The 25,864-nt window shown below is 38.2% G+C and overlaps 9 protein-coding genes, 2 long non-coding RNA genes and 1 other non-coding gene across 13 annotated transcripts; 7 read left to right on the forward strand and 5 right to left on the reverse strand.

The window, feature by feature from the left end:
• Positions 1–146: 146 nt before the first annotated feature.
• LOC138926300 (uncharacterized) lies at positions 147–1,943 on the reverse strand. The gene is made up of 5 exons (XR_011442773.1): positions 1,724–1,943; positions 1,387–1,671; positions 516–1,335; positions 296–461; positions 147–241 (listed from the first exon to the last, which is right to left on the reverse strand). It is a non-coding gene; the product is annotated as an uncharacterized lncRNA (long non-coding RNA).
• Positions 1,944–2,056: 113 nt separating this feature from the next.
• On the forward strand, positions 2,057–4,057 carry LOC108128431 (prolyl 4-hydroxylase subunit alpha-2). The gene is made up of 8 exons (XM_043213955.2): positions 2,057–2,269; positions 2,316–2,621; positions 2,681–2,880; positions 2,933–3,048; positions 3,102–3,539; positions 3,595–3,633; positions 3,694–3,859; positions 3,918–4,057. The coding sequence occupies exons 1-8, from the start codon at positions 2,085–2,087 to the stop codon at positions 3,995–3,997; spliced, it is 1,530 nt and encodes a 509-aa protein (XP_043069890.2). The 5' UTR covers positions 2,057–2,084; the 3' UTR covers positions 3,998–4,057.
• Positions 4,058–4,583: 526 nt separating this feature from the next.
• LOC138926299 (prolyl 4-hydroxylase subunit alpha-1) lies at positions 4,584–6,057 on the forward strand. The gene is made up of 5 exons (XM_070279977.1): positions 4,584–4,724; positions 4,784–4,968; positions 5,030–5,661; positions 5,714–5,879; positions 5,934–6,057. Exons 2-5 carry the CDS (start codon positions 4,791–4,793, stop codon positions 6,008–6,010), a joined length of 1,053 nt encoding a protein of 350 aa, XP_070136078.1. The 5' UTR covers positions 4,584–4,724; positions 4,784–4,790; the 3' UTR covers positions 6,011–6,057.
• Positions 6,058–6,091: 34 nt separating this feature from the next.
• Positions 6,092–8,927, forward strand: LOC138926298 (prolyl 4-hydroxylase subunit alpha-1). The gene is made up of 7 exons (XM_070279974.1): positions 6,092–6,295; positions 6,349–6,500; positions 6,560–6,710; positions 7,590–7,786; positions 7,840–8,393; positions 8,454–8,619; positions 8,677–8,927. The coding sequence occupies exons 1-7, from the start codon at positions 6,105–6,107 to the stop codon at positions 8,766–8,768; spliced, it is 1,503 nt and encodes a 500-aa protein (XP_070136075.1). The 5' UTR covers positions 6,092–6,104; the 3' UTR covers positions 8,769–8,927.
• A 1-nt stretch (position 8,928) lies between these two features.
• Positions 8,929–10,970, forward strand: LOC108128462 (prolyl 4-hydroxylase subunit alpha-2). The gene is made up of 7 exons (XM_017246068.3): positions 8,929–9,149; positions 9,207–9,358; positions 9,417–9,570; positions 9,626–9,822; positions 9,877–10,520; positions 10,579–10,744; positions 10,801–10,970. Exons 1-7 carry the CDS (start codon positions 8,953–8,955, stop codon positions 10,863–10,865), a joined length of 1,575 nt encoding a protein of 524 aa, XP_017101557.3. The 5' UTR covers positions 8,929–8,952; the 3' UTR covers positions 10,866–10,970.
• A 52-nt stretch (positions 10,971–11,022) lies between these two features.
• LOC108128452 (prolyl 4-hydroxylase subunit alpha-1) lies at positions 11,023–13,120 on the forward strand. The gene is made up of 7 exons (XM_017246056.3): positions 11,023–11,256; positions 11,323–11,625; positions 11,678–11,874; positions 11,931–12,562; positions 12,618–12,671; positions 12,733–12,898; positions 12,960–13,120. The coding sequence occupies exons 1-7, from the start codon at positions 11,045–11,047 to the stop codon at positions 13,016–13,018; spliced, it is 1,623 nt and encodes a 540-aa protein (XP_017101545.2). The 5' UTR covers positions 11,023–11,044; the 3' UTR covers positions 13,019–13,120.
• Positions 13,121–15,286: 2,166 nt separating this feature from the next.
• Positions 15,287–16,246, reverse strand: LOC108128475 (uncharacterized protein CG13380). Of its 2 annotated transcripts, none has more exons than XM_017246099.3 (3): positions 16,059–16,246; positions 15,639–15,997; positions 15,287–15,575 (listed from the first exon to the last, which is right to left on the reverse strand). In XM_017246099.3, exons 1-3 carry the CDS (start codon positions 16,081–16,083, stop codon positions 15,441–15,443), a joined length of 519 nt encoding a protein of 172 aa, XP_017101588.2. In that variant the 5' UTR covers positions 16,084–16,246; the 3' UTR covers positions 15,287–15,440. The 2 variants fall into 2 exon arrangements, with proteins under 2 accessions (XP_017101588.2, XP_017101579.2); XM_017246090.3 differs by having other exon boundaries at positions 15,639–15,981; positions 16,034–16,246.
• Positions 16,247–16,496: 250 nt separating this feature from the next.
• On the reverse strand, positions 16,497–17,027 carry LOC108128487 (uncharacterized). Its single transcript, XR_011442777.1, has 2 exons — positions 16,782–17,027; positions 16,497–16,725 (listed from the first exon to the last, which is right to left on the reverse strand). It is a non-coding gene; the product is annotated as an uncharacterized lncRNA (long non-coding RNA).
• A 620-nt stretch (positions 17,028–17,647) lies between these two features.
• Positions 17,648–17,719, forward strand: TRNAP-CGG (transfer RNA proline (anticodon CGG)). The gene has a single exon. It is a non-coding gene; the product is annotated as a tRNA-Pro (tRNA).
• A 604-nt stretch (positions 17,720–18,323) lies between these two features.
• not (ubiquitin carboxyl-terminal hydrolase nonstop) lies at positions 18,324–21,963 on the reverse strand. Its single transcript, XM_017246021.3, has 6 exons — positions 21,919–21,963; positions 20,724–21,479; positions 19,719–20,120; positions 19,546–19,656; positions 18,671–19,485; positions 18,324–18,611 (listed from the first exon to the last, which is right to left on the reverse strand). The coding sequence occupies exons 1-6, from the start codon at positions 21,961–21,963 to the stop codon at positions 18,569–18,571; spliced, it is 2,172 nt and encodes a 723-aa protein (XP_017101510.2). The 3' UTR covers positions 18,324–18,568.
• A 176-nt stretch (positions 21,964–22,139) lies between these two features.
• AlkB (alpha-ketoglutarate-dependent dioxygenase AlkB) lies at positions 22,140–23,211 on the reverse strand. The gene has a single exon (XM_017246008.3). The coding sequence runs from the start codon at positions 23,153–23,155 to the stop codon at positions 22,178–22,180; it is 978 nt and encodes a 325-aa protein (XP_017101497.2). The 5' UTR covers positions 23,156–23,211; the 3' UTR covers positions 22,140–22,177.
• Positions 23,212–23,584: 373 nt separating this feature from the next.
• Positions 23,585–25,690, forward strand: bora (aurora kinase A activator-like protein bora). Its single transcript, XM_017246044.3, has 2 exons — positions 23,585–23,989; positions 24,051–25,690. The coding sequence occupies exons 1-2, from the start codon at positions 23,703–23,705 to the stop codon at positions 25,426–25,428; spliced, it is 1,665 nt and encodes a 554-aa protein (XP_017101533.2). The 5' UTR covers positions 23,585–23,702; the 3' UTR covers positions 25,429–25,690.
• Positions 25,691–25,864: the final 174 nt, after the last annotated feature.

Raw genomic sequence — 25,864 nt, forward strand, 5'->3', positions numbered from 1 at the left:
TAACAGTTATTAAAATATTTGTTAGTTAAGGTTGACTAAATACATTTTTTTAGTCCATGGTAAATTATAAGCATAATTCTAATTTCTTTAGAAAAGTGCACTTTAATAATAACAATATTTAATACAAATAATTCCAAAAATAACCGTTTTTTTTTAATAATTACATTTATTTATTTCAAAAATTATTTAGAACATTTTCTTATAAACATTTGCGCTTTTTCCCGTAGCCATTTGGTGGCAACTAAAATTAAAATCAATGTTATAACCAATATTTTAACATTTCCTAAAAACTTACTCCATTTATCTCCCATTAGAACAGGACAAGATGCATGAAAAACTCGTGAATCAGTAGATCCGTTCAAAAATAAATTATACCAGACCATCAGAGAACCTTTTTGGGTGGAAACTTTTAAATTTAAATTCGGAAAAACAGTTTCGCCGCCTTGCTCAACATTGCTTAACTAAAACAAAAAATAATTAGTGAAATATTTTACAAATTTTCTATAAATGCGTACATAAAACAACGCTGTAATCACACGATTTCCTGGAATCCAAAAATCACTTTCAGTTGTGGTTGTAAAATCCTGATGCTCATACAAATGTCCTCCAATGCCGTAGTTACTAATCTGCAGCTTCTCGGAGTCTTTAACACTTAATCCTGTGGCATCTGTTATACGATCATTTAATTTTTCAAGCAAAGAGTGATGGAAATCGTTTAGTCGCATCGATTTACAAGTCCGAAGATTGGAAAAATCATCAAGAATATTATGACTTTCAGAATATAACTGGCTTCGTTTCAAATATGGAGTTGATAGGTTTTTCAACAAGGAGATTTCCATTTCGTTGATTAAATTATGATAAATACTTATAGGGGGATCTAGAAATACCTCTTCCATTTTTATAGGTGCCAGCTTTAAAAAGGCAGAATTTTTCAAGTATCGACATTTTAAGTGGACATGAGGATATTCCTTGCGGCAAGCTGTTTTAAATATATACTTAACAGGCCTAAATGGGTCGATGACCTTAGGGTTTTCAATTAAAGCTTTAACTTGGTCCATTTGATCTTTCCAATAATTTGAATGTAATTCAAGAGAAGCTCCTTTTTTTGCATATTCCAAAGCTGCGTCATAGCGTCCAGAACTTTTTGCTGATTTCATGAGCAATATCAAGACAAAACGATAAGGAATGCCTAGAACTTCAAACTGTTTTGGTATTGAGTGCTGGTAGTACTTTTCTAGGGCCAGTTGAAACCAGATTTCCGCATTTTCAAAGTTTTCATCCAAATAATAGATAGTTCCAACCATTAAGCATTCCAAAGAGCTCCATTTTTTGGATCTATAAATGTTTTAAATATTTAAATTTCTATGGTTGTTTTTTGGGTCTTACCTGTATTGTTTTCCTCTCAGTAAACCTCCTGACATCTCAGCAGGATCAAGATCGTATGTTGATTGAAGTCTATATATTGCATATAGAGATTCCATATAATCGGTACGTGTCGGCATTCTGGGACGTAAACTTTGAGCCTTGGCAATCTCCTTAAAGCCGATTTTATCTTTTAGAAAATTAAGCCATTTTTTTCCATCGAAATACAAATGTCGTGTTAGTTTAAACAATTTAAAAGTATTCGATGAATCTTGACGTTCTAAAAGATGCTCAATGTGCTTGATACCTCTGAAAATATATTATTTTGTAAATGCAAATATATTTTAAATCTTATACTTACAGTTCTATATATTTTAAACGATTTTCCAAAACCCCTGAATAGTTTTTAAGATTTTCTACTGCCTGTTTCTTGAGTTCCAATAGGGGAACCATGTGTATGTGAGACAGGGCATAATCATAAGAAATTTTACTAGGTTCCTCAGTCCCTAAAATAAATTTACAATAAACTAAGAAAAATAAAAAAACACCACGTTGAATCATGGCAAAAAGTAACTGCAAAGTAAAAAAAGTTAAAAATAATCTAAAATCTAAAAATTTTCCACACTTAAATATATTTGTTACGCTTTAAACATTTGAGACAGACAGCCAAACCAAAATACTTCCTATTTTAGTTTATAGTTTTACTTCTGAAAGCTTAAAATATGCGGTTTAAATTTACAATTTATTTAACACTACTATTTTTATGGAAAGTAAAAATGGAAGTTAATTCTGATGGCACTCTTTCGGTAGTTTCCCTGAAAAATTTGGTAGATATGGAGAATATTTTAATCGGCGACCTAGAAAACTACACAATAGATCTAAAGGAAAAAATTACTACAATAGAAAGGTAGCTTTTAAAGGTGAAATATGAAGTTATTAATTAATTTTGTCAGTTTTCTCAAGGAAGTTCAAGCCAAACGAGAAATCTCTAAGAAAAATCCCGAAGAGTTTGTATCGCATCCTTTGAATGGATATTCTCTAATTCGTCGTCTTCATGAGGATTGGTCCTACATCGAGGCGTACATGTCGAGAGTAGTGGGCGAAAGCTATCTGGAAAATATTAAATACTTTTTAGACCTGAATTTTGTCACAGAAAAGGACATGAACAATGCCATTAATGGAATTTTTTCAATCCAATTACACTATGCTCTAGAAAACACGGATATAGCTAGAGGATTTTTGATGGGCAGGCAATATAAGTAAAGTATTGATACTTAGTCATAATATGAAAAATTAACATTTATTATTTTTGATAAAGTGCCAGTCTAAATACATTGGAATGCATGGTTATGGCCGACTATTCTACACATACTGGACAAGAGCAGTCTTCTATAAATTGGCATAAGGCAGCTTTGCAACAATATGATGAATTGGAACACGGCCAAGAACTTCGGGAGGTTTTCAATTTTACGTTACCAATGTTATACATAAGTTATACAAACTCCTTGTTAGTCAAAGGTAGGCCATAACTTTTAATATATTCATAATGATACATGATGCTTCTCAAAAGGACTTCGCAGAGCCAGTTTAGATCTTATTCGAGGAGTTTCCGGTTCTGACGTTAGACTTTGGCATCTTCATCGCGATCATGAAAGACTACTTACGGCTTATGGGCCCGATGCAATCGTAAGTTGTAACATTTTAAAAAACTACTGTCTAAATTTTTCTATTCCGTGTAGTATCTCTATCCGCCACTTACCAGTGCCCAATTGAGCTGTATGGGCCAATCAAAACAATCAAAAACATTAAAATCCGAACAAAAATGTTTCTACGAACGAAGACGGACTGCCTTCCTAACAATTGCTCCTCTCAAAACGGAAATATTAAATCTAGATCCTTATATAGCTATTTTTCATGATGTCATTTATGAAAGTGAAATTGAGAGAGTGAAAAATACATCACTTTCTTCGTTCAAGAGTCCTTCACCAAATCACCAAAAATACAATGTCCAATTTGCCAAGGTCTATGAAGATCAGAAAAGTAAGTTGAATAAACGCATTAAGGACCTAACAGGAGATGAAGTGGAAAAGGAAGATAAGGACTTTGATGTATTCAACTATGGTTTAGGTGGGTTTTCACACTCTAAATTGGATATACCTAATGAAGAGGATAAAAAGGTGGGATTTATATGACTCCTAAAATATATTTTTATACCAAATAACAATTTTTCAGTCTGGCCTAGGCAATTTTCTTACTAGTGTTATGTTTTTTGTAAGTAATTAATTAACTAGAGTCTTAAAATAATTTTAATTAATTTATTTATACCTTTAGTTGAGTGATTTGGACCAAGGCGGCGCTATAAATTTTATAAATAAGGATCTTACAGTTCGACCTAAAAAAGGAAGTGCTTTGGTTTGGCGAAATTTGAACAATTCCTTGAACTTCGATGTACGGCTATTCCATTTCTCCTGCCCAGTTATAGTCGGCTCCAAATGGAGTAAGCATATATAAAGACCTAACTAAATATTCTTATTATTAATATATTATTTTTTTAGCCCTTGTTAAACGGTTACACGAAGTCCCTCAAATATTTTCCAGACCTTGCCGAAATAATTCCATTGAATTTAATGCTTAAATGGGATTTGTAATTCCATACTTTATTTAAATAAAGACTTGAATGCTTTAAAAACTAAAATGAGCGTAACAAATTATTATTAAGATTTTCTACCGTATAAATGTTAGCTAATTCCAGCTTATTTTACATTTGAAGTTCAAAACAGTAACATGAGACATTTTGTATTCCTTTTTTATATTTTTTTCATAGTAAAATATAGTGGATCTGAAAAATCGGAAAAAGAAATAGAAGATGAGAAATGGGAACTCGAATTTAACACGGAATACTACAGTTCCTCGTGTTTGGGTTTGGTTAAGCTCCTAAACCTGGAGAATGAATTTATGAGAAATTTTACTCTTTACACTGATGCTTTGCAGGAAAAAGTAAATACATTAAATCTGTAAGTTTTTTTTTAAATACTACAACTATAAATATTTAAGCAGTTGCTTTTAGTTATCTTGATTTCTTAAAGCGAACCAAACACTCAACTCAAAAAGAAAGAGAAAAGTTTGTGTCCAATCCACTAAATTCATTTGGGTTGATAAGAAGACTTCACCAGGATTGGCCTAAATTGCAGAATTATGTATTTTCCCCTGTAGGAATGGATACACTCGATCAAATGGAAGCCATTGTGATGAAAGGACCCGGGGTCTATGACATGAATGAGGCCCAAAAATCTATGAGTCGTATTGAAACCACGTACAGTAAAAGATTTGGCCAAAGGTATTATTTACAACAAAAAATACAGGTAAATTTAAAATATTTAAACCTTTTAAGTTTTTTTTTTCTAAGTTCGCTTCTCTCTAGATCTGAAATGGGCTTTAGAGATTACTTTTCTCTGGCTCTACATAAATTCGATTCCGGCGATTACAATAGATCTATTGAATGGCTTCAGGAGGCTCAGCAGTACAAGAGTCTGGAAAACCTTAGCCCCACCGATAAGATCCTAGGTGATCCTTGGGAAGAGTTCGCTCGATCTATAATAATCCATAGTAAGTAAAAAAAATGTTATGTAAGGAAATATAGGAAAATTGTAACCAATAACCTTCACAGATATTTCTCTAACAAATCCATCCTTGAATAATGAAACTATTTACAAAGAAGCTAGCAAAAAATTAAAAGTCTCAAAATCTGAAGAAATAGAGAAAGACATTAACTCATTGCTGAATAAATGGGACAAAGAAAGCCACAATGCAAAAAATACCACAGAACCATCTATTATCGCCCATTATAGTGGATGTCGAAATCAATTTCCAACAAAAAAGAATCTTGTCTGTCGATATAACACCACAACTACACCATTTCTGAAATTGGCTCCACTGAAGTTGGAAGAAGTAAGCCTCGATCCCTACATTGTTCTTTACCATAATGTATTATCCGATGAGGAGATTGATGAAATGAAAGGTGTTATTGATACATTTTATAATGGTTGGACAGATATGGATGAAAGCAAAGAAATCATAAGCCGTCTTGTTTGGTTAACCAAGGAGTCAAGTTTCAGGAAGCGCTTGAACCTGCGTATTAGAGATATCACAGGATTCATGGTTGATGAAATTCCAGGACTCCAAATAGCCAATTTTGGAGTGGGTGGACAATTCAAGCCGCATTATGATTATTTCACAGAGCGCATTTTAAGATTAAATAGTACTGAACTGGGAGATCGAATGGCTAGCATTATCTTCTATGTAAGTAACAGAATCAAAAGAAAAATCTTTGAAAGAAATTTTTTTTTTATAGGCTGGTGATGTTGTTCATGGTGGTCAGACAGTGTTTCCAGATATTCAAATATCTGTAAAGCCTCAAAAGGGAAGTTGCTTGGTTTGGTTCAATACCTTTGATGATGCAACACCAGATCCCAGATCTTTGCACTCCGTTTGCCCCGTTTTGGTTGGTGACCGATGGAGTAAGTATTACACCTTAATATTACATATTTTCCAATCTGATAAGTATATTTTAGCCATAACTAAATGGTTGCATTATGAGCCCCAACTATTTGTGAAGCCCTGCTTCCAAAGATCTGAAAATAATATATGACGTGTACTTGAAATTAAACCATGAATAAATAAATTAAAGGCATAATATTTCCGACTAGTTTTTATTTCTATTTTTAGTTTGCTTCTAACGTTCAATGGAGTTGAAAAGTGGTTGGTTCTTCTCAATAATAGTCCTATTATGGGGATTTAGTTTTGCTGAACAACCAAGAGATCAATCTCAAGATGAAGGGGGACTCATAGAGCTCATAAATTTAGAGCGAAAATTTATTATGAACCTAAAATCTTACACAGAAAAATTGAATGAAAAAGTTAACAACTTACAAGCGTAAGATTTAAGTTTTGGTAAGAAAATTGGATGCCACCTCTCGATTTTTGCAGATTTATCGAATCGGTTCATTTTGGAGTTAATCAAAGCCTAGAGGATCGAGAAAAATACCTCAGCAACCCCCTAAATGCATTTTCTTTAATGCGTAGGACCCATGAGGACTTACCCAAATGGCATAATTATACCAAACAAGTTATAGGATTGGGTAAGATATAATTAAAAATTGTATTATTCGAAGACCTCTCAAAATTATTATTTTTTAAGAGGAGCTATATACCTTGGATGAAATAATAGCGCAATCCCCAGACGAAAATGAAATGAAAGATGCTCTTCAAGGAATGAATCGATTGGAGGAAATTTACAACCTGGAAGCCATAGATTTGGCAAAAGGCCACCTTCTGAAAAAGAAACACAAGTAACAAAAAAGAAAAACAATCTTCGGATAGATTCGAAGCGTATATAGTCTTTCAGCTTAAAAACAGATCTTTGCAGATATAAAGATATAGCAAAGATATTCCAATATTCGATGTACCCATACAGAAGCTAATATTCGAAGAAGATATTAAGTGGCTAGCTACTGGTAGTTTTTTAAAGGAGATCCTAAGGAAAATCGATTTCACAAATCGAAAAAAACTCATGTTAATAGATTTGGATGCATATTTATGGAGAATCCAACTACGAAACTTTTAGTGTATTCCACTCAAGAATCCGATACATATTGCCAAAGATATAGCCTTCGCAGGGGACTATAAAGTACCTTCATGCACTTTAGTGGATTTTTGAAGAGGATCCTCCAGAAAATTTGACAAAAAATCTGAAAATATTTTTTTTGTTAGATTTTAATGTAGATTTGTGAAGAATCGATATAGAAATCGTTTAAGGTATTCCACATAAGAATCCGATACATACATATTGCCAAAGATATAGCCTACGAAGGGGGCTACAAGGTAACCTCATGCACTTCAGTGGATTTTTGAAGAGGATCTTACAAAAAATTTGACAAAAAAAATTTTTTTTTACATTTTCGGACATGATCTCTTCAAAAATCCACTAAAGAGATCATGTCCGAAAATGTGAAAACAAAATTTTAACAAAATTATGTTCTTAAATCTTAATACAGATTTATTGTATATCGATCTACGAATCCCTTTATGTATTCCGTTCAGGAATCCGGTATCATTGCCAAAGATATATCTTTTGAGTCCTTACCATGTGTATTTGAAAAGTACCCTCTGCAATGGAATAAAAAGTATACTGGCGTTAATTCTGTTTCTTGTAAATCACATATTTTTAGAATTCAACTTTCGATACGCGACTGTGTGGCCTTAGGTAATGATAAATTCAAAAGAAAGGATTATTCAAGAGCTTCCATGTGGTTTCGTGTGGCTATTAAACACGAACCTGAAATCCATTCCAACGTAATAAATGAAGTTCTTGGCGACCCCATGGATAAGTTGCATTTGAAGTATGCGAAATCGATTCTAGTTTATGGTAAGTTTGTTTAATTATGTTTTTAAGTTACCAAAAAAAAACGAAACTTGCAGCCATAATGAAATCAAATCCAAAGCAAAGTCTAGAAGATGCCGAGGAAACTGCTGACGAAGCCATGACAAGTGCCAGTCTCTCTGATTTGAAGTCTCTAATAACAGAAGTGCTGAGCCACAGCGATCAGTCAATAATTAGTGAAATGGCTGAAAACAAGACTGCCCCAACGGATTATGAACTGGGATGTCGAGGATTTTTTCCTTTGCGAAAACAACTATTCTGCCGGTACAATTTTCATTCAACTCCGTTTTTAAGGATAGCCCCTTTAAAACAGGAGATATTAAGCCTGGATCCATTCATTTCTATGTTTCATGAAGTGCTCCCCAAAAATAAGTTACTTACTCTCAAGCAGAACTTAAACATCACAGCCAAGTCTAAAAAATATAAGAGAAGTATTTCAAAAATATTTTCTCAACGCATTACTGATATAACAGGATTACATTTTTCCAAAAGAGATCAAATATATATAAACAATTATGGCCTTGAAAATCAAGCTGAAGTTCATTACACTTCAAAGAATCTAAGAGGGCCTGTAGGAGCTATTTTATTCTTTGTAAGTCAAGAAATAATTTTAAACAATTAAATTTGTAATAATACTGTATTATTTTTTTAGATCAGTGATGATATTCATGGAGGCGCCACTGTATTTCCCAAGTTAAAAGTTTCAGTTTTTCCGAAAAAAGGTAGCAGTTTGGTCTGGTATGATATAAAGGATGATGGAAACTTAGATCCTCGTACTAGAAATTTAATATGTCCGGTTCTTGAAGGAAACTCGTTGGGTGAGTTATTAAGTATTTTTTTTATATTCTTTAATATTATTTTTTTAATCTTTTCAGTTTTAACCAAGACGTTTTACATGACTAAGCAGATGTCCAGAAAAACTTGCGCTTTTAAAGAAATTACCCAGAAAAAGACGTTTTATCTATAAATATTACAATTTATTTAACTAATCTTCTATTATCTTTCTATGGTATCCAAAATTCGAATAAATTCTTTAACAAGTAACCCACTTAATGGATCATCAATTTTGTAGCAATTTTTGCATGTCGAATGAATTATTTTAAAATAAAGCATAACTATTATTGTACATTTTACATTTATTTTCAGTCGAAATGTTAAGATTCTTAGAGTTTTTAGTAATTTTACTCTGCTTAGGATCCCATTCTGTATGGGGAATTAAGGAAAAAAGCCATAATGAGAGTCGGTATTATTCATCTACTGTGCAACTTCTTAAGTTATTAAAACTGGAGCACCAATTTGTTGAGAACTTTAAAAATCACTCTGAGAAGTTGGGCGATAATCTGAAAGCGTATGAAGCTACCATTTTAATATTACTTACTTTTATTTACATTGGCAACTTTTTTAGTTACTTGATCTCAATCAAATATAAAGAAAATCAAACCATAAACGAAAAGGTGGAGTATGTTTCAAATCCTTTGAATGCATACATGCTTTTAAGGCGTACTCGCGAGGAATTGCCAAAATGGTTGGACTATTTTAAAAAGCAAATGGGGAATGGTAAAGATTTTTTTTACAAAAACAATATTATTAAATATTTCATATTTCAATATTCTAGACGATATATTTAAGGAACTTGACGAACTTGTGCCCACATTACCAGATCATTTGGACTTAAGGGAGGCCATGTTGGGATTACAACGCATAGAAACCACCTATGGTCTGAGAGTAGATGACTTAGCATATGGTATTCTACAGGGCAAGCAATATGAGTAAAACATAAAATGGCCATAATATTTATTTAATAATTAACCAATATTTTTTAAGTATCCAACTTTCATACCGAGATCGTGTGGCCATGGGCCATTTGAGTTTCAAGCGTAGGAATTACAAGGCTGCTGCCCAGTGGTATCGAATGGCGTGTAAACACGATTTCGAGGATAATAAAAAGTTACTGAACGAGGTCCTGGGTAACCCCTCCGATTTTCTGCATCGTCAATATATCAAGGCTTTATTTGTATATGGTAAACTATTAATTATTTAAACATTAATTATAATACATTTTATTTCTTTCAAAGGCATCAGCATCTCTGGAGAAGACGAGACGGAAGAAGCTGCTCTTTTAACGATAGAGAACTCCTTGGATCATGTGGGAAGCCAACGGCTTCAGAAACAAATAGAAACCCTTCATAGTTCTAGTAATGATGACGAAATAATGCAGGAGCTTTATCAAACAAAGCCACCTGTTTCCACCTTTGAGCAGGGATGTCGATTCTTATATCCCCCGAAAAGAAACCTATTTTGTCGTTACAACTTTACCACAACACCATTTCTCCGCCTGGCACCTCTTAAGCTAGAGGAAATAAACTTAGATCCTTATGTCGTTATGTATCACGAAGTGCTCTACGAAACCGAAATCGAAGAACTCAAAAAACAGTCGAATCACTTGCAAAATGGATATGCGGATGAAAAGAATGGAAGTATGTTTAGGGCAGTGGTGGCTCAACATTCCTGGTGGTCTGATAAGTCACCTATCAGGGAAAAGGTTAATCAGCGAATCAAGGATATGACAGGATTAGATTTTCCCATCACAGATGAGTTGCAAGTGGCCAACTACGGATGTGGCACATATTTTAAACCTCATTACGATTACACTTCAGATGGCTATGAAACTCCAAATTCGGATACCTTGGGCGATCGCTTGGGAACCATTATTTTTTATGTTGGTATTTATAAATATTTTAAAATGTATTGCCATACATTAATGTTTTTAATTTCAGGCCAGTGATGTTCTGCAGGGTGGTGCCACTGTTTTTCCAGATATTAAAGTCTCGATAGCTCCACGAAAAGGCAGCAGTGTATTTTGGTATAATTTGTACGATGATGGAAGACCTGATATAAGAAGCAGGCACTCTGTTTGTCCGGTTATTAACGGGGATAGATGGAGTAAGTTTTATTAATTTTTCAAATATAATTTCTCTCTACAATAACTTTTATTTTAGCTCTCACCAAGTGGATTCATATATTCCCTCAAATGTTTATTATTCCTTGTGGTCCCAGGAAGTAGCCTTTCTAGGCTTGATGGTCCCAGGAAGTATGAAACTTTCTTCATGCTTTTTAAATGGTTTTTAATATGTATAAAATAAAAAGAGTTTAATTAAATTATATGGATCTAACCCATGACCAATAAACTGTGAAGTTTCTTTAAACTTCAGAATAACTTATCATTCGTTTTTTGAAACTGCAATGAAGTGGTTTAGCTTTCAGCTCACTTTCTTGTTAAGTGTTAATTTTTCTCAAATTATTTGTTTGGAAGAATCAGAGAACCATGCCAAATCCTTTATATATAGCACTTCAGTAATGAGCATGGTTAAAATTTTAGAATTGGAAGAGTCTTTAAAAAGGAATCTAGATGTATACGTTGAGGAAATGCAATACAAACTGGATCTCATTAAAGGGTAGGTTTTATAATATATTTCTTTCAATTAAAGATATAATTAATTGATCTTTGTTCTTTATTCTAGGTTTCAAGAATCCATAAAGAGAGACAAGTTCAGGACTCTAGAAGAGAAAGAAGATTATATGGGCAATCCTTTAAACTCTTATCCCTTGCTAAGGCGTCTAAATCAGGACTGGCCCAAATGGCTTCGATATCTCAAACTTGGTATATCTTCCAAAAACACCAAAGAAATAGAGACTCTACTGAAGTCTTCACCAAGTGCCGAAGATCTTCAAGTGGCTGTCAAGGGAATGACACGTATAGAACAATTTTACAATCAACATGCAGAGGATCTAACAAAAGGTTTTCTTCTGGGTAGAAAGTTTGAGTAAGTCAGAAAACTCTAGAGACTACAGGAATCTAAACTTATTCCTTTATAGAGCCCAACTGAACTCGCCAGACTGTGTGGCTTTGGGAGACTTTTATTATAACCAAACCCAATACGCGGAATCAACGCACTGGTACCGCATGGCATTAAGACTTCACAAGTCCTCCGAAGGAAAGATATATGATAAAGTTTTGCACTTAAAAAGGAAAAGAATCTACAAAAAATATGCCAAAGCCATGGTACAAGAATGTAAGTTAGTTCCCAAACAAATAATCATTTTCATAGAATTTTAAAATATTTTAAAGCCTTAAATTTGGACAAGAAGAAATCTATTGCTCAAAATTTTCCCGAACTTGAAGTCATGGCAAAGCAGGTGACAAAAGAAGACAACTATGAGAATATAAAAAGGGTAATCGATGAACTGTTGACTGGCGAGGAGTATATATTCCAAGAGGAAGCTGCCAGAAATAAACGTAAGCCCTCAAGTTTGGAACTAGGCTGTCGAGGAAAGTGGCCCAAACCCAAGCCCTCACCGACCTTAACCTGCAGATATATCAGAGAAACGCATGATTTTTTAAAACTGGCGCCCTTGAAAATGGAGTATTTAAACGTCCAACCCTTGATAGTTCTTTATCACGAAGTCCTTTACGAAAGCGAGTTCAAAGCTCTGCGGGATTTTGCCATTTTTAATGCCACCATGACGGATGGTTGGACATATGTGGATTTTGACCAAAAGGGAAAGCCCCTACCGCAGAATCGAGTGGTTAAATCTATTTCCTTTCAAGGAACCTCGTCATACTCTCTCGGTATTAATAATCGAATCGCGGATATGACTGGTCTGAATATGGAAGAGAATAAGGTCCTATATCTGACCAATTACGGTTTGGGTGGACACTTTGGTAAGCATGTTGACTATGTTGAGTTGGCCAGGCGTCCAGTAAGTATATAAAGTTTATGTATTTCAACAAAACTAAAACATACTATTTTCATAGCCCGATTTCTTTAAGGATTACGGAGGCGATCGTATTGCCACAGCTCTTTTGTATGTAAGTAGGATTCCCAGACAATTCTTTAACAGTTTTCCTTGGAAAATTTTACTTATTTCAGGCCAGTGAAGTTCCTTTGGGCGGCACCACCGTCTTCACCAAATTAAAGTTATCCATAACACCAAAGAAAGGGAATGCCCTTGTCTGGTTCAACTTGAATAATGCTGGAGATCCTGATCCGATGAGCGAGCACTCTGTCTGCCCCTTAGTGCTGGGCTCCCGATGGAGTGAGTTTCACAAGCCAACCTGTAAGAATAACTTTAATAAGAATGTGTTGACAATTTACAGCCATTTCGAAGTGGATACACGAACGCCAGCAAGTTTTCAAGAAGCCCTGCTTTGCCTAGTCCTATGTAGAATGTATCACTCTATTAGAGCCTCCATTAGGGTGGGGGCATCTCTAAATAAATAGCCATCGCCCGAGGCGAGGACAATGTCGATGCACGATGCCACAGTTTGGGCCTCCCTTTCTTTGTTTGCCGTAAAAATTGCAAGTGCCACTAAATCCACAGCCAGTATTGGCAGGGAGGAGTCTCCGACGGGGGCGCTAAGCTTATGTGCTTGCCCCAAATACCATTTAGCGGAAGTGCACACTTCAATAATGGAAAGAGGGCGGCTGGAGCAGTCGAGCAGTCAAGCCGGGGCACGAGGACAATAGCCAGTCGAGGTACTTAAGCCAACTTTGTCTGTTCTGCATCCAGGAGCAGCAAAAAGGGTGCAACCATGTGATTTAAGGGGTCAGGGGAGCAGTCAGTTTACATGGATATTTTTCCCCCAGGGATGCAAATGGTTTTTCCGATTTATTAAACTAATTTAATAGCTTACTTATAGGATTTATAAGATAATCTTATGGATAAGCCTTTATTTTCCTTAAAAAATAACCAAAAACTTAGTATCCCTGTTTAACTAAAAACTGCTTAATTTGGGAAATTGCCAGGAAGCGAATATTCTCAAAAACTGTTACACTAATTGGAATATTTTTTGAAGTGGCTGCCTCAAAATAGTGACCCTAATACTCGGCCAAGTTAGACGGCAACTTTAAATGAGTTTAAAAGCAAGTTGGTTTTGTGAGGAGCGAGGAGGAGGACATGGACCGAAGCGAACGAAACGAAATCAGCATGAAAGCAATTGTCCAAGTTATTCCAAAGAGCCCGCTGGCAAAAGACACTCGGACACAGAGGCAACCGGCAGGACTGCCGACTGCCAGAGAACACTCCTCTTGCTGTTTCTGTCAACGGAACTGTTTTTGAAAAGGGGTTAAAAGGAAAGGCACTGCCGGATGATGGGCCCCAGCCGAGTGGGCCAACAAGTCTCTCAAATGTTGTTTGTATAACCATTGAAATAGCGATCTATAGTTAAGAATTAACCAAGAGTTGCTGTTGTTGACCAAAAGTTGCTTCAAGCTGGCCAGGAATGTGTGTTAAGATATTATAAAGTGGGGGCCAGGTCCTTGAAGCTTTTCAGAAAGAATTTCCAGAAATTAAGATAGTAAGAGCTATATTAAAGTTAAAGCATTTATGTTTGTTTTCAATAACCAGCAGACCATTCCATTTTGCCCACAAGTGCATCTTGAGGTAGTAGGGCATTGTCCCATTCAAATCGCCAGCAAAATCGAAGCCGGCAGCTCCAATGACTTAGCCCAAGTTTGTCGCATTGATTTACTATGAGTCGCCTGTTGAAACGCCAGGACACGGAAGCCAAAGTCCAGGAGAAGTGAATCCATTGAATGGCTTGCCAAGTTGTTGAGAAAAGTGCCGGACAGGGAGCAAGAAAAATGTGAGAAAAAATATAGAAAATAAGCAGAAGCAAATGCAATCTAAAGCGTCTGCACTTACCACTTCTTACCGAGAGCAGTTGCCAAGAGAACCGCAGAACACAGGACGCACAGGGCACCACAATGTGTCCACGGGGATCTGGCTTTGGGGCATTGTAAAGCGATTCCGAAATGTGCTGAACTCCTAAGTGATTGAATTGTTATCGCTGACATGAATTTGTTCGCTGATTTGAATGGAAGGAGTCCGGAATCGACGTTGCCATCGTGAGATGGCAGATAAGTTAATGCAAGCGCACAAAATAGGAGTATTATCAACTAACCGGATATGACTCAGCTGTCAGGGGAGACCAGAAGCTATGGTTGAGCAGTTAACTCCCTCGGATGAGGCGTCTAGCACATGTAGAGCTGAAAAAAGCACACTCGGGGGATTAAAGGGTATTTAAAATATTAATATTGCAACATTATCTACAGATTCGATTATAAATACCTTGAGGGCAACTTTAAGTTACTTAATAATAGTTTACATATCTATTGTTATGGGAATGTACGTACATCCCATCTCTACCGTTCCGACCACCACTGTAGTGAGGAAGGCGAGCAATTCGATTGAATGCACTTACTTAGCGCAGAGTCACTGCCGCAGTGTCAAGCTGCTGCAGGGACTAGGCCATAAGGGTTTATGGTGGTCATGTCCGTGCCGCAGTTCCTTTCTGGCAGCTTATGTGAGCAATCCATGAACTTTGTTCCCAAAGAGATTGCCGCTATTTGTGTCACGGGATTAAAGCCAGAAGTACACTGGAATCACATCGATGAACCACCTTACATTGAAAACACTACTGTGTTTGACTTTGTTATGTTATAAAGGGTAAGGTAATTTATACCCCATGCTATATATTTTAAATAAACAATAATATTAGGTAAACATGCAGCTCTGGTCTAAATTAAGCAAATGTGTAACAATTGAGTCTCGAACTCAAATAACTATTAAGTATTATTTAAATATCATCATCGTCAGGCAGAACAGCTTCCTCGATATTGCGGATTTGTTCCAAGGTGAGATTCGACGGTTTGATGAGGCTAACGGGTGCTAAGCAATAGGGGCACTGTTGGAAGTCCATCAGGAATACTTCCTTTAAGAATAAACCAAATTTGAGCATTTCAGAGGAATTCAAAGAGATTGGGGACCAACTCACATGGGGATGCTTATCACAGACTTCAGCGAGTCGACCGTGAATAAATTGGTAGCATCGCCCGCACTCGTATGGGATCGGAGTGCGGTTACAGATGCATTTGGGGCTGTGCTGGTTCTCGAACGGTATCTCGCATGTCACCTCTTGTAGCAGGCGGGGACTGGCAGGCCGATTCATATCCATTATGGTGGCCAGGTTGTTGTTGATTTCGCCATCCGCTTCTTTTACCATCTCGGTTTGTGCGTGGGCCTTGGGTGCGTTTGAGGCAGTAGCGACACCACGAGGCGGTGAGTAAGTCATGAGATCTGGGTACAGCTGGCTTAAGCGAGCAGCAATATCGCTAGGACTAGTTCCGAAAATATCTAAAATACAATAGAATTATTTACTTTCATACTTACAAATGATTTAGACGTCTTTTTTTACCAGCTGGCTTAATGTTGTTTTCCATTTTGATCAGTGAAAATGTATTTAAAAAAAATATATTTATTTTAAATAATTTTACTAGGCACGACCGCTCTGTAGCTCGGAAACTTTCTTTGAAATGAGAAATTTAGGCATTTTTCTGAGGGCCTAATCTACAAACATTTTTTCGACGCCAGCTTTGATTAACGGCGCTTGCCAGTATTGGGAAATTTGGAAAACATTTAATGTCGATAAGTTCTTTTTTTAATTGTTCTTCATAAAAGTGTTGTAGAACTTACGTTTTTAACTTACGCTAAAAACAGTTTTTCTAATTATTAAAAACAAAAAACAAGCCTTTATTAACTTTAATTTTAATTTTATAAAAACCTCATACATCTTTAGTAAGCTACCCATTAGAGTCGAAGCCCTGGCGATTTTTCTATAAAATAAACAAACCCATTTATTTACATAATTCCCTTTATTTCAAAATATGTACGTATGGATGTATACATTATGCTTATGTATAGTGTCTTCACGATGAATGTTTATTTGTATTTGCAAGCTTCGTCAACGACAGCATTGCGTTTTAATACTTCTATATTGCGTCTCATTTCTGGTCAGTGATCTGCAAATAACTAACATGGGCCCCACAGAATGCACAATGACGAGCATCCATTAGAAAAGTCACCTAAATAGACATAACGGTAAATATTTAATTGCAATTTTCATACTGTTGCTACCTACTTCAGGATGTTTGGGGCACAGCTGAGAGATGCGTCCCACGAAAGATTGCTTGCAGAGATTGCAATAAATAACATTGCGCTTTCGATCACAAATGCAATATTTGTAAACCGAATGGATGTTTGGAAAACCGGTGGACTTTTGTAGATCCATTTTTTCTTTATCCGACGATAAGAACTTTCTTTGTGTCTCTTTGTTTGTGGCGACAGTGATCCTCCTCTTCAACTAGGCTTAGAATAGACTTTGAAGCGTTTGCCAACACATTTCAAAATCGATCTTCGCAGGTTGCCAATTGAAACTTTGAAAAATGAAACAATTATTTTTATTATTATTTTTTAAATAATATATTTTTGATGGACATACGATATTATGCAACGCTTCACACCACAGATTTAAATTTGATTTCTTATGCTCTCTATCTGTATGGTTATACAATGTATAACGATAAATAAAACTACTTAAGATTGTGTATAAATATTAATTAATTTTAATTTTAGTTTTTATCTTAATTTATTAAACCTAAAATCTTAATTTTATCTACCAGCCATCGGAAACTTTAAATTTTGCCGCTTAAGAATATTAATTTCTATACCAATTTGAAAACTTGTCCAACACTAAAAGGTTTGTGTCTTTGATACGAAAGCATTTTCTGCACATTTGTCGGTCACACCAAGAAAGATGCTCAACACAATTTAATTAAATTTTTATTTTCACATATATTTTATTTTATGCGTCAACTGTTTATTATTATTTTTGAAACTTTTCTATAAACATTTTAAACGTTTATGGCAATGTCCACGCATAGGTAGCCTCATTCTCGTCAAAACCACCACTTCTTAAGTGTGCAATCCGGCGCTCCGTCTTCAACTGGCTCGTTGGTCTAGAGGTATGATTCTCGCTTCGGGTGCGAGAGGTCCCGGGTTCAATTCCCGGACGAGCCCAAGCTGATACAAAATTAATTTTTTTTTAATTTTTGTCTTTTTTAAATGTTTTTTTAAATTATTAATTTTTTTTTTTGCTATTGAGTAATTGGAATTTGATTTCATACTTTTTTTTTTTAAGAAGACTAATGATTTTGTATTTTTTTTCTTGTAAGACTTGTTTGTATTTTTATGGAGGCAGCTTAAAAAAAGTATTTAGAGGTTTGAACAATAAAAAAAATGAATTAAATAATACATTTTTAAATCAGATGGCTAAAACGGGTTTAAAAAAATGATTTATAGTTATTTACACAGAAAATAATAAAGCAGCGTCTATAAAAAGGAATATCCTGGCAATAATAGTAGAATTTTTAAAGAATTTCCACCGTAAAAGAAAACCTCCATTATAGCAGAAATATTTTGTTCGATTTGAGCTTGTTTCAAGATCCTGGTTCCTGGTAATAATATGTACATGCATAGGCAAAATATTTAAATGTTTTTTTGTTATCATTGATTTAGTTTTACTGTTATGGATTGGAAAGTGGAGGGGGGAGTCCCCAACAAGTTATTCGGTATTTAGATTACATTTTTAAATCGTCTGTGAATAAAATAAATTCTTGATGGATTTCGTTTTCTTAGACTTTCAAGTGCCGGAGCTTAACTAATCTCAAGCGAGGGAATACCCAGTGTATGATTTGTTTTATTATAATTTTTGTTTTCTTTTCTTTTTTTAAGTTATTACTTAATTTGTAAGCGCTGCCGCGGCCTTGTCTCTCTTTTCTTGTATTTTATTTATTTATTCGTTATGCATGGGTATTGTTTTGTATACGGTTCTTGGGACGCAGTCTCTATGGATGTCCATGGGATGCCTCACTCGTATTCCAGCACGTTTTTATGGTAGAACAATAAATAACTAAATAAAAAAAGATAAATAAAATCAGAATTCTTATTAATATAATCTGGGAAACATACCCCTCGCTGTCGAGCACCTGCTTGAGCGACGCCATCGTTATCACATGATCATCGCACTTGACCCAAGTGTCCTTCTGGTGGCGGACATACGCAGTATAGTGTCCAGTGTCGATGGTGCCCACATGGTTGACGACAGCATACAAGGAGAACCTAAAGTCACCGTAGGCATTCTTCTTCTCGGACATGAACGGCGTCATATCGAACTCCACCGGGAACTGGATGAACGAGGAGATCTTGCGGTCGATGAGGGCCGAGTGCTCGAAACGTTTCAGATGAAAGGAGACAACGCTGGGCAGGGTGCGGAGACTGAACTGCTTGGTGGACTCCTGGTAGGACTTGCAGGTGGAGCACTTGATCTTGGCCGCCGATCCGAGGTGTTCGGCCCGCGTATACCGCTCCAGGCAGTCTATCAGCGTCTTGGGAGTGACTCCACCGTGCGTTGTCGTCTCCCCCAGGTCCAGTGATATATCCCAGAAGGGATCAAAGGTGGTTGAGACTCCGTTGCAGGCCTGGCACACGACATCGCTCTGCAACATGCCAGTGAAGATCTGGTCGATGATGCAGTTGCACTGCCCATAGCAGTGGGAGCTGCTCGAGCTGCTGGAATTGGTGCCGCTGCCGGAGCTGGAGCTGCTGCTCTTGTTCTCGTGCTCGGCCTTTGCCTTGACGCAGTGCCGATGCAGCACGTCCAGGGTGGCAATAAAAAACTCATGCGCATCCTGTTGTTCGTACCCAGCCAGATGCTTGGCATGGTTCCAGATTAAATGCAGTAGCCGGTGCAGAGACAGCGGCGAACGGGAGCCCGAATAGAACTCCTACAGAAAAGGAATAATCCATTCAGTATGGTATTATTATAATCCACTGTATCCACCCACCTGGAAGAGACGCGAAACTTCGCAGACGAGACATTTGTGCGAGGACTTACTACCGCAATCATGGCGATCCGACATAAAGTAGTCACTAAGCAGCGGAGTGTGAACCAAAGCCTGAAATCGCCATAACAATAAATCACTTGGGATAAGGTCGTTGTCCAGGAGTCACGACATACCTGGACAATGCAGTTCATGAAGCAGGTGGCCCCCAGATTGAGCAGGCCCCTCAGTCCGATTGTCTGATTCGGTCGCACCAACCGCCGGCGGGCATTGGCCAACAGCAGATTCGTCTCCTTGGCTGTGGGTATCCATGGCTGCCATCCCAGACTCTTCTGCAGATCCTTGGCCTCCAGCTTGCGGTTAATTAGCGCATACTCCCTGCTCCGCGCATCGTAGATGAAGTCCCGGCAGGCGTAGCAGTAGAGCGTGCCGTGCGAGAGCTCCAGGGCCACGTTGTGCTTCTTCGCCCGCAGGTGGCTGGTGATGTGGGCTCCACGGCATCCGAAGTAGATGCAGTGCAGGCAGGCGTACAGCTGGATGCCATAACTTCCACACTCGAAGCAGTTGCAATGAATGGCCTGTGGAGTTTATAAGATATTATAAGATATTACAAGTTATAGTTATAGGCTACTTTTAAGCATAAACCTTAAAAAAATACTATATTCTGATAAAGATTCTCATCAATCATGATTCGATTAATCAAAATTTTGTTGACAATCATTAATGTGTCAATACCGATCACTTGCAATTTATGTTTTCACCACGTGATTGGGTCAGTGACCTTACCGGTGACTGAGTCACGGGTTATGCTTGCTCATCTCCTTTTTGCTTTTTTCACTTCCCCTCTCTCTCTCATGCTTTATCACCTTTTTCGTACATGCAAAAAAAAAGGTGATGCGAAGGGTTAAATTTTCAACAGAGATGAGCAGCTATTTAAGGATACATGGGAATCTTCTCCAACTAAACTTAATACAAATTATTTTAAAGTATTTAAAATTAAGTATTTTATTTTCGTTTTATTTTTCTTATTGATAAATCACGTGACTAAAAACATTCTAAATATCGCCGTGACTTAGTCACAATTATGCAAATATTTGATCATCTCTATTTTCACAGCTTTGTTCCTCTCACCACCACCCCCACCCCTACCTGAGTCGAGACGCACACACTTCGGCTCTCACCTTCTTCTCTCGCGCATCTCGGTTGACGCAGGCTGCGAAGTAGGCGTCGATGACCCGGAATGTATCGTAGCTGTGCTCCTTCACGTAGCTCTGATAATGCCGGCAGCCCGTCTCTGACATGACAGCGCTGCTGGCGTCGGCTGTGCTGCTGGCGTTGGCGTCCGCGTCGGCGTCGGCGTCGAGCTCGGTCGCTAACTTTTCAACGGTGCGCAGGGCAATTGAAAAGTCAGCAGCGTTCAGGGGACTCTTTTGGCTTTGACCCTTTGTTAGCTGCTCCTCTTCCTTTTTCGCTTTCGCTGCGCTTTCTCCGGCTCCCCCAACGCCGCCCCCACCGCCACGCCCACCTCTTGAAACAGTTTCGCCGAAAAACGCCGCACACCGGCCGGCAACTGATGTTAGTGCTGTTGTATTAGTTGTTGTTGTTGTTGTTGCTGTTGGGAGTGCAGCAGCTACCGTTTCGTTAGCGGCCGTTCCCCGGCCCACTCCCGCCCCCGGACGCTTGTTGTTGCCTACGCCTAGGCCGATGCCTGCAACGACTGCACTGCCGCTGCTATAGGTGCTGCTGCTGCTAGCACTGCTCAAAACGCTCGTATTGCTGTCAACACTATTCTCTTTTGTTTTCGTTCGTTTTGTGCACGGCTGCGATGGCACGAACGGTTTGTCACACTTGCGCTGTTTTCGCCGAATTTTGGCCACTTTTGCGCTCTGGCTGCGAAATGATATTAAATAGGAACTCGGCCGGTTTTCGCTTTTTTTCTACCTATATTTCAGTGACTTTTCGCGTTTTTTCTGTTTCGTTTCACATACACATACACGCAGCCAACAGCTGTTTTACGAACAGCACAGTCGGGACCTTTTTTTTACATTCTACTTTGACTTACCGTTTCGTACCGGTTCAGGTAACAGTGTGCCCAGCCGCATGAACAAATGCCTGTCTAGTATTTATTTATTTGAATCGGTCCCGAAAAAATCAAAAAATAATTAACCAAGAAAAATTCCTAAAATATTAATTAAAATTACTCTCTACGTTTAAGAGAAAATCGAATAAAAGTGGGCCAACCTGGTTTTGCAGCCCATACAAATTTGACCTACAAAACTCATTTTCAAATTGAGAGGAATTACATATTTTGACGCTGCACAACACAAATGGCTTCCTTTTTTGAATTGGTCATTCAAACCCATGCTATTTTTTTACAGAATATTTGTCATTTTGTACGGTATACCAGGTGAAAGCTGCCATTTTTCTGAATCTATGAGACTATTTTTATCCCAGATTCGCAAGTCTTCCCCTGAACCTGCTTGAAAAATACTGGGGCATTAACCGATTCGAATAATTTGACGCTTCACAACACGAATGGCGCCCTTTTTGAATGTCCCCACTTTCTTTCATTCAGTTTGTATAGTTTTTATAGACAAAATAACTTTTATATAAAATAAATAACAAAACAATAAACTTAATTTAACTTTAAATCGCCTGGGTGTAGAACTTGTCGCACGTTAATGTTTATACGAGAATCTGCTATATAACTGCTGAAGGGATTCCAATAGTTTGAATCTCTTACTTGTTCAAATAAATCATTGTCCACTAAATTGGAGTTTTCCAAAGCAGTTTCATTTGGAAGACTAGCCAATGACTCATCCGTTTGGATAATGCGAGGAACGGCGTGGTAACAGAGTCTGGATTCTCCGGACATTACCAAGACATCGCCGCTCTTCAGGTAAATAGCAGTGGGTTTCTCGTCCAGAGTTCTTCCGCCGATGAGGAAAATAGCCGTTTGTCCAAAACTGAAGGAAAACAAGGGAGCTAAGTGATTTGGTTCCGAGTGGTCCGTGTGACCCGATAAGCTGCTTCCCAAAGGATAGTAGTTTACAATGGCGGCTTCTGATTTAAAGTCATGATAGCCCAAATAGGAAGCAAACACTTGGCAGAGCCTGCTCAAATCCTGCGGGAAAGGGGACTTGGAGAGCTCATTGTAGACTTTGGTGTCCCAATCGTGATGGTAGCCCAAAGTTGTCCATCGCATGGCAGCCTTTATTCGCTGCCTTTCGGTGGGATCTTTGCATTCCTGGAGCTCTTTCCACCAGTCGCTCCTGACGGATTCGTCGAAGAGCCTGGCGTTCAAATTGACAATGTTGGGTGCCCTTGGATAATCGCGCAGGCACCGAGCAATCCAATAACGCTGCCCATGATCGGTAAAAGGGTTTCGTATCACCAGCAAGCCGGGATGATCTTTAAGGACGAAAGTTTGCCAAGCACGTGGGGTTTTTAGTCCAGGAAACGTCGGCAAGTCGGTGATTTCATTATTGAAGCTTAAACGTTGCGCTATACTATCCTCTTTCGGTTTGTCGTCGATTTCATCAAAGCTAACAACATCGCTTAGGTCTGGGCTTGTGCTTTTTACCTTGTATTGTTTAAAAACAGTCTTAAACATTGTATTAAAAACGGTAATAGTTGTTTTGGCAAAATAATAACAAAAGTGTGACCAAAATTGGCGCGGTAACAGTGTTGCCAAGTTGGCGATTTCAAAACGGTTTATAGTTCGGCTTGTAATATCAGCATTTAATTATTATTATGACCTTATAAGTTAAATGAGGGACCTAAGAACTATTCAATACTTTAATTTTGCACTAAAAAAATAAAGATAAAATTATTGCAGACCAAACTTTAAACTTTATAAAATGTGCATTAGCTTAAGAATAATAAAATAAAAGGCTCGTATTTTTTATTTTTTATTACATATACATATATTTATCACTTATATACAATTTACTTATATACTTTTATACAATTTCTAGCTATTTTCACTTCAAATCTAGCATATTTTGGCGCCTAGACCTGGCAACACTGATTAACTCATCGAATCGATAACATTGGCGCTTGCCCACACTGCTGCATTTGAAAATACTGATCCTTTTTTGACATCTGTCCCTCGCCCTTTTAATTTAAGACTAAATTGGACCAAATTGTGATTGAAAAAGATGCCGAACAGCGAGGTGCGGACGCCCCAGGCAATAAAGAATAGATATTTCACAAATCTGAGTGAGTTGAAGTGTAGGGCACGTAGAAATAGTGCCTCAAATAGCAACTATTCCGGGGCGGCGTCGGTGGCAACGCCAACGAATGGCGGCAAGGAAAATGGAAATGGAAAATGTAGCCCTCAAATGTCGGGAGCTGTGTGCACCCCGCCCCCCAAAAGATTGCAAAAGGTAAGGAATCCGTTCGAAGGAGCTTTGGCTGATCGATTGCACCTTCCGCTGATTGCCAGGTAACCATATTGTATTATAAAGTGTACCTATGGCTATTAAGTCAAGAAAATTTCCTTTTAGTCCCTCGCTTTTCCGGGCCAGGACTCCCCAGCTCTCCTCAACCCAATTCGAGTGGAATATTGAGGAGGTATCCCAGCTGAAGCCCGCCGATGTGGAGCCCCACGAAACACAGTTCCACGATTCACCCGATCCTGACCTGGAGTCCAAAGCCCAGCTGGCCATCAGTACTTTTTTCAAGGAGTCCCATATTGTGCCAAGTCCCGTGGATTGTCCTTTGCGTAGACAGCGCATAGTACTCAATCAGAATGAGGATTACACGCCCATATCCAACAAATCTCGGAGAAAGCGTGACTGTGAAGTGCAAACCGAATTGACGCTGCCGCCCGTGCTACCCAAAGCTCTCGAGGATGCATTGCGGCCGTACTTCCAGCCTCATTTGGCGGGAAGGCTGTCTGATAGGGGAAAGTCGAGTGGTGGCCACGATATATTCAACAGTTCGATGCGGCGGAAGCTCTTCGATTTGCACAATGTGATCGTATTGGGCGAGCAAGATCCGGCCGAGCAGTTTTCCCAAGTGGTGGGTTCCAGTCCTCAAGGTAAGCAGACTATGTTCGCCGGCAGACTTTCGGACTCGACCTCGGCCGAGGGTAGCTTTGGCAGCCTTTCGCCGATCCGAAATCTATGTGGATTGCCACCGGGAACTCCTGACGACGGTAATTGCTCCGGGAAGAGAAAACTCCTAATGCACGAGCTGGAATTGCCTTCACCTATTGCCCCCTCAGAGCATCTGAGCAGGAGATTGGTTTACTCCAAGGTAGAAGTTAGTGTCACGGAACAGCATGAGACCTTGTCGGAGAGAACTGCCCTGAAGTTTACACCCGACAGGAGTTCATCGCCCATGGGTGCCCTGGAGCACTCGGATTGTAGCATCAATCAAAGAGTTAGTCGCTTGAGGGTAAACAGCACCCGTCAGATGTCTCAATCCTTAATGCATGTAGAGCAGCCCTTGTTTGAGGAATCAGATGAGGAGGAAGAACAAGCGGAGGAGGAGGAACAGAATGATGAGGAGGACGAAGTGGAGACCGAGGAGGAGGATGCAGAAGCTATGCAGCTTTCCACCCTTAGCTTTAATTGCAGCTCCTCCAATTCGGACACGCCACGGGGACATAGGAGACATCGCTCGGCTCAGCGCAAGAACCTGTCGCAATCTTTCAGTGCCAATCTAGAGGACGAAGATGATCAGATAGAAGAGCAGAACACTAAGCAGCATTTGAACCTTCCCCCAGCTGCGAACCCGCAGCAGGGACCCAGGATTCCCTTGTACCGCACCGACAGCGGCTTCAATGAAACTTCCAGCACCTCGACCTTTGTCTGCTCTCAGGAGCTACCCTTGGACATCTCCATGACCTGCTGCTCCACGCCATCCAGCCGCTCCTGACCCGCAAAAGTTTGCCTTTTTAGTTCGTATTCCTTAATTACTTAAGGTGTTCAATGCAATAACTCATTTTCCCAGGCTAAAGAGAGGAAGACTCGTAATTATCTGCAATTTAAACCCACCGATTATATATTTTGTATTAAGTTTCGTCTTTGTAGTTCAAATTTGCCAAATAGTTAAATAAGGATTTATTTTCACTTGCGATTGTCTTAATTTTTACCCTCGTCCTGTCATTTTTCTGTCATTGGTTAGCTTAGTAATTTGATAATTAAATTTGAATGCCATATTAGGTGTTAAAAACTTGCATTTTAGCTTAAATTTTTAAAAATATTCCTCTATCAGATTTTAATATGGAAATTTAAATAATCATAATTATTGGAGGACAGAGTAGAATACTTAAATGACTTGAACAAAATAAAATCTATTTAAAATTTAAAAA

The sequence above is a fragment of the Drosophila bipectinata genome, chromosome 3L (assembly GCF_030179905.1).
Source record: "Drosophila bipectinata strain 14024-0381.07 chromosome 3L, DbipHiC1v2, whole genome shotgun sequence".
Taxonomy (NCBI): Eukaryota; Metazoa; Arthropoda; class Insecta; order Diptera; family Drosophilidae; genus Drosophila; species Drosophila bipectinata.

Excerpts from the sequence above, each read along its gene's own strand:
- LOC108128431 (XM_043213955.2), top strand. The coding sequence starts at position 2,085 with ATGCGGTTTAAATTTACAATTTATTTAACACTACTATTTTTATGGAAA. Across the intron at positions 2,622-2,680 it reads TTGATGGGCAGGCAATATAA|TGCCAGTCTAAATACATTGG; the intron begins GTAAAGTATTGA and ends TTTTTGATAAAG. Across the intron at positions 2,881-2,932 it reads AAACTCCTTGTTAGTCAAAG|GACTTCGCAGAGCCAGTTTA; the intron begins GTAGGCCATAAC and ends GCTTCTCAAAAG.
- LOC138926299 (XM_070279977.1), top strand. The coding sequence starts at position 4,791 with ATGGGCTTTAGAGATTACTTTTCTCTGGCTCTACATAAATTCGATTCC. Across the intron at positions 4,969-5,029 it reads TCGATCTATAATAATCCATA|ATATTTCTCTAACAAATCCA; the intron begins GTAAGTAAAAAA and ends TAACCTTCACAG. Across the intron at positions 5,880-5,933 it reads TTTGGTTGGTGACCGATGGA|CCATAACTAAATGGTTGCAT; the intron begins GTAAGTATTACA and ends AGTATATTTTAG.
- LOC138926298 (XM_070279974.1), top strand. The coding sequence starts at position 6,105 with ATGGAGTTGAAAAGTGGTTGGTTCTTCTCAATAATAGTCCTATTATGG. Across the intron at positions 8,394-8,453 it reads TAGGAGCTATTTTATTCTTT|ATCAGTGATGATATTCATGG; the intron begins GTAAGTCAAGAA and ends TTATTTTTTTAG. Across the intron at positions 8,620-8,676 it reads TCTTGAAGGAAACTCGTTGG|TTTTAACCAAGACGTTTTAC; the intron begins GTGAGTTATTAA and ends TAATCTTTTCAG.
- LOC108128462 (XM_017246068.3), top strand. The coding sequence starts at position 8,953 with ATGTTAAGATTCTTAGAGTTTTTAGTAATTTTACTCTGCTTAGGATCC. Across the intron at positions 9,823-9,876 it reads CAAGGCTTTATTTGTATATG|GCATCAGCATCTCTGGAGAA; the intron begins GTAAACTATTAA and ends TTTCTTTCAAAG. Across the intron at positions 10,745-10,800 it reads TATTAACGGGGATAGATGGA|CTCTCACCAAGTGGATTCAT; the intron begins GTAAGTTTTATT and ends CTTTTATTTTAG.
- LOC108128452 (XM_017246056.3), top strand. The coding sequence starts at position 11,045 with ATGAAGTGGTTTAGCTTTCAGCTCACTTTCTTGTTAAGTGTTAATTTT. Across the intron at positions 11,257-11,322 it reads AAACTGGATCTCATTAAAGG|GTTTCAAGAATCCATAAAGA; the intron begins GTAGGTTTTATA and ends TCTTTATTCTAG. Across the intron at positions 11,626-11,677 it reads CTTCTGGGTAGAAAGTTTGA|AGCCCAACTGAACTCGCCAG; the intron begins GTAAGTCAGAAA and ends ATTCCTTTATAG.
- LOC108128475 (XM_017246090.3), bottom strand. The coding sequence starts at position 16,083 with ATGGAAAACAACATTAAGCCAGCTGGTAAAAAAAGACGTCTAAATCAT. Across the intron at positions 15,982-16,033 it reads AAAAGACGTCTAAATCATTT|TCCTAGCGATATTGCTGCTC; the intron begins GTAAGTATGAAA and ends TTTCGGAACTAG. Across the intron at positions 15,576-15,638 it reads TCTGTGATAAGCATCCCCAT|GAAGTATTCCTGATGGACTT; the intron begins GTGAGTTGGTCC and ends TTATTCTTAAAG.
- not (XM_017246021.3), bottom strand. The coding sequence starts at position 21,963 with ATGGCAGCTTTCACCTGGTATACCGTACAAAATGACAAATATTCT. Across the intron at positions 20,121-20,723 it reads GAGATGCGCGAGAGAAGAAG|GCCATTCATTGCAACTGCTT; the intron begins GTGAGAGCCGAA and ends TAAACTCCACAG. Across the intron at positions 18,612-18,670 it reads CAGGTGCTCGACAGCGAGGG|TTATTTATTGTTCTACCATA; the intron begins GTATGTTTCCCA and ends TTTTTTATTTAG.
- AlkB (XM_017246008.3), bottom strand. The coding sequence starts at position 23,155 with ATGTTTAAGACTGTTTTTAAACAATACAAGGTAAAAAGCACAAGCCCA.
- bora (XM_017246044.3), top strand. The coding sequence starts at position 23,703 with ATGCCGAACAGCGAGGTGCGGACGCCCCAGGCAATAAAGAATAGATAT. Across the intron at positions 23,990-24,050 it reads CACCTTCCGCTGATTGCCAG|TCCCTCGCTTTTCCGGGCCA; the intron begins GTAACCATATTG and ends ATTTCCTTTTAG.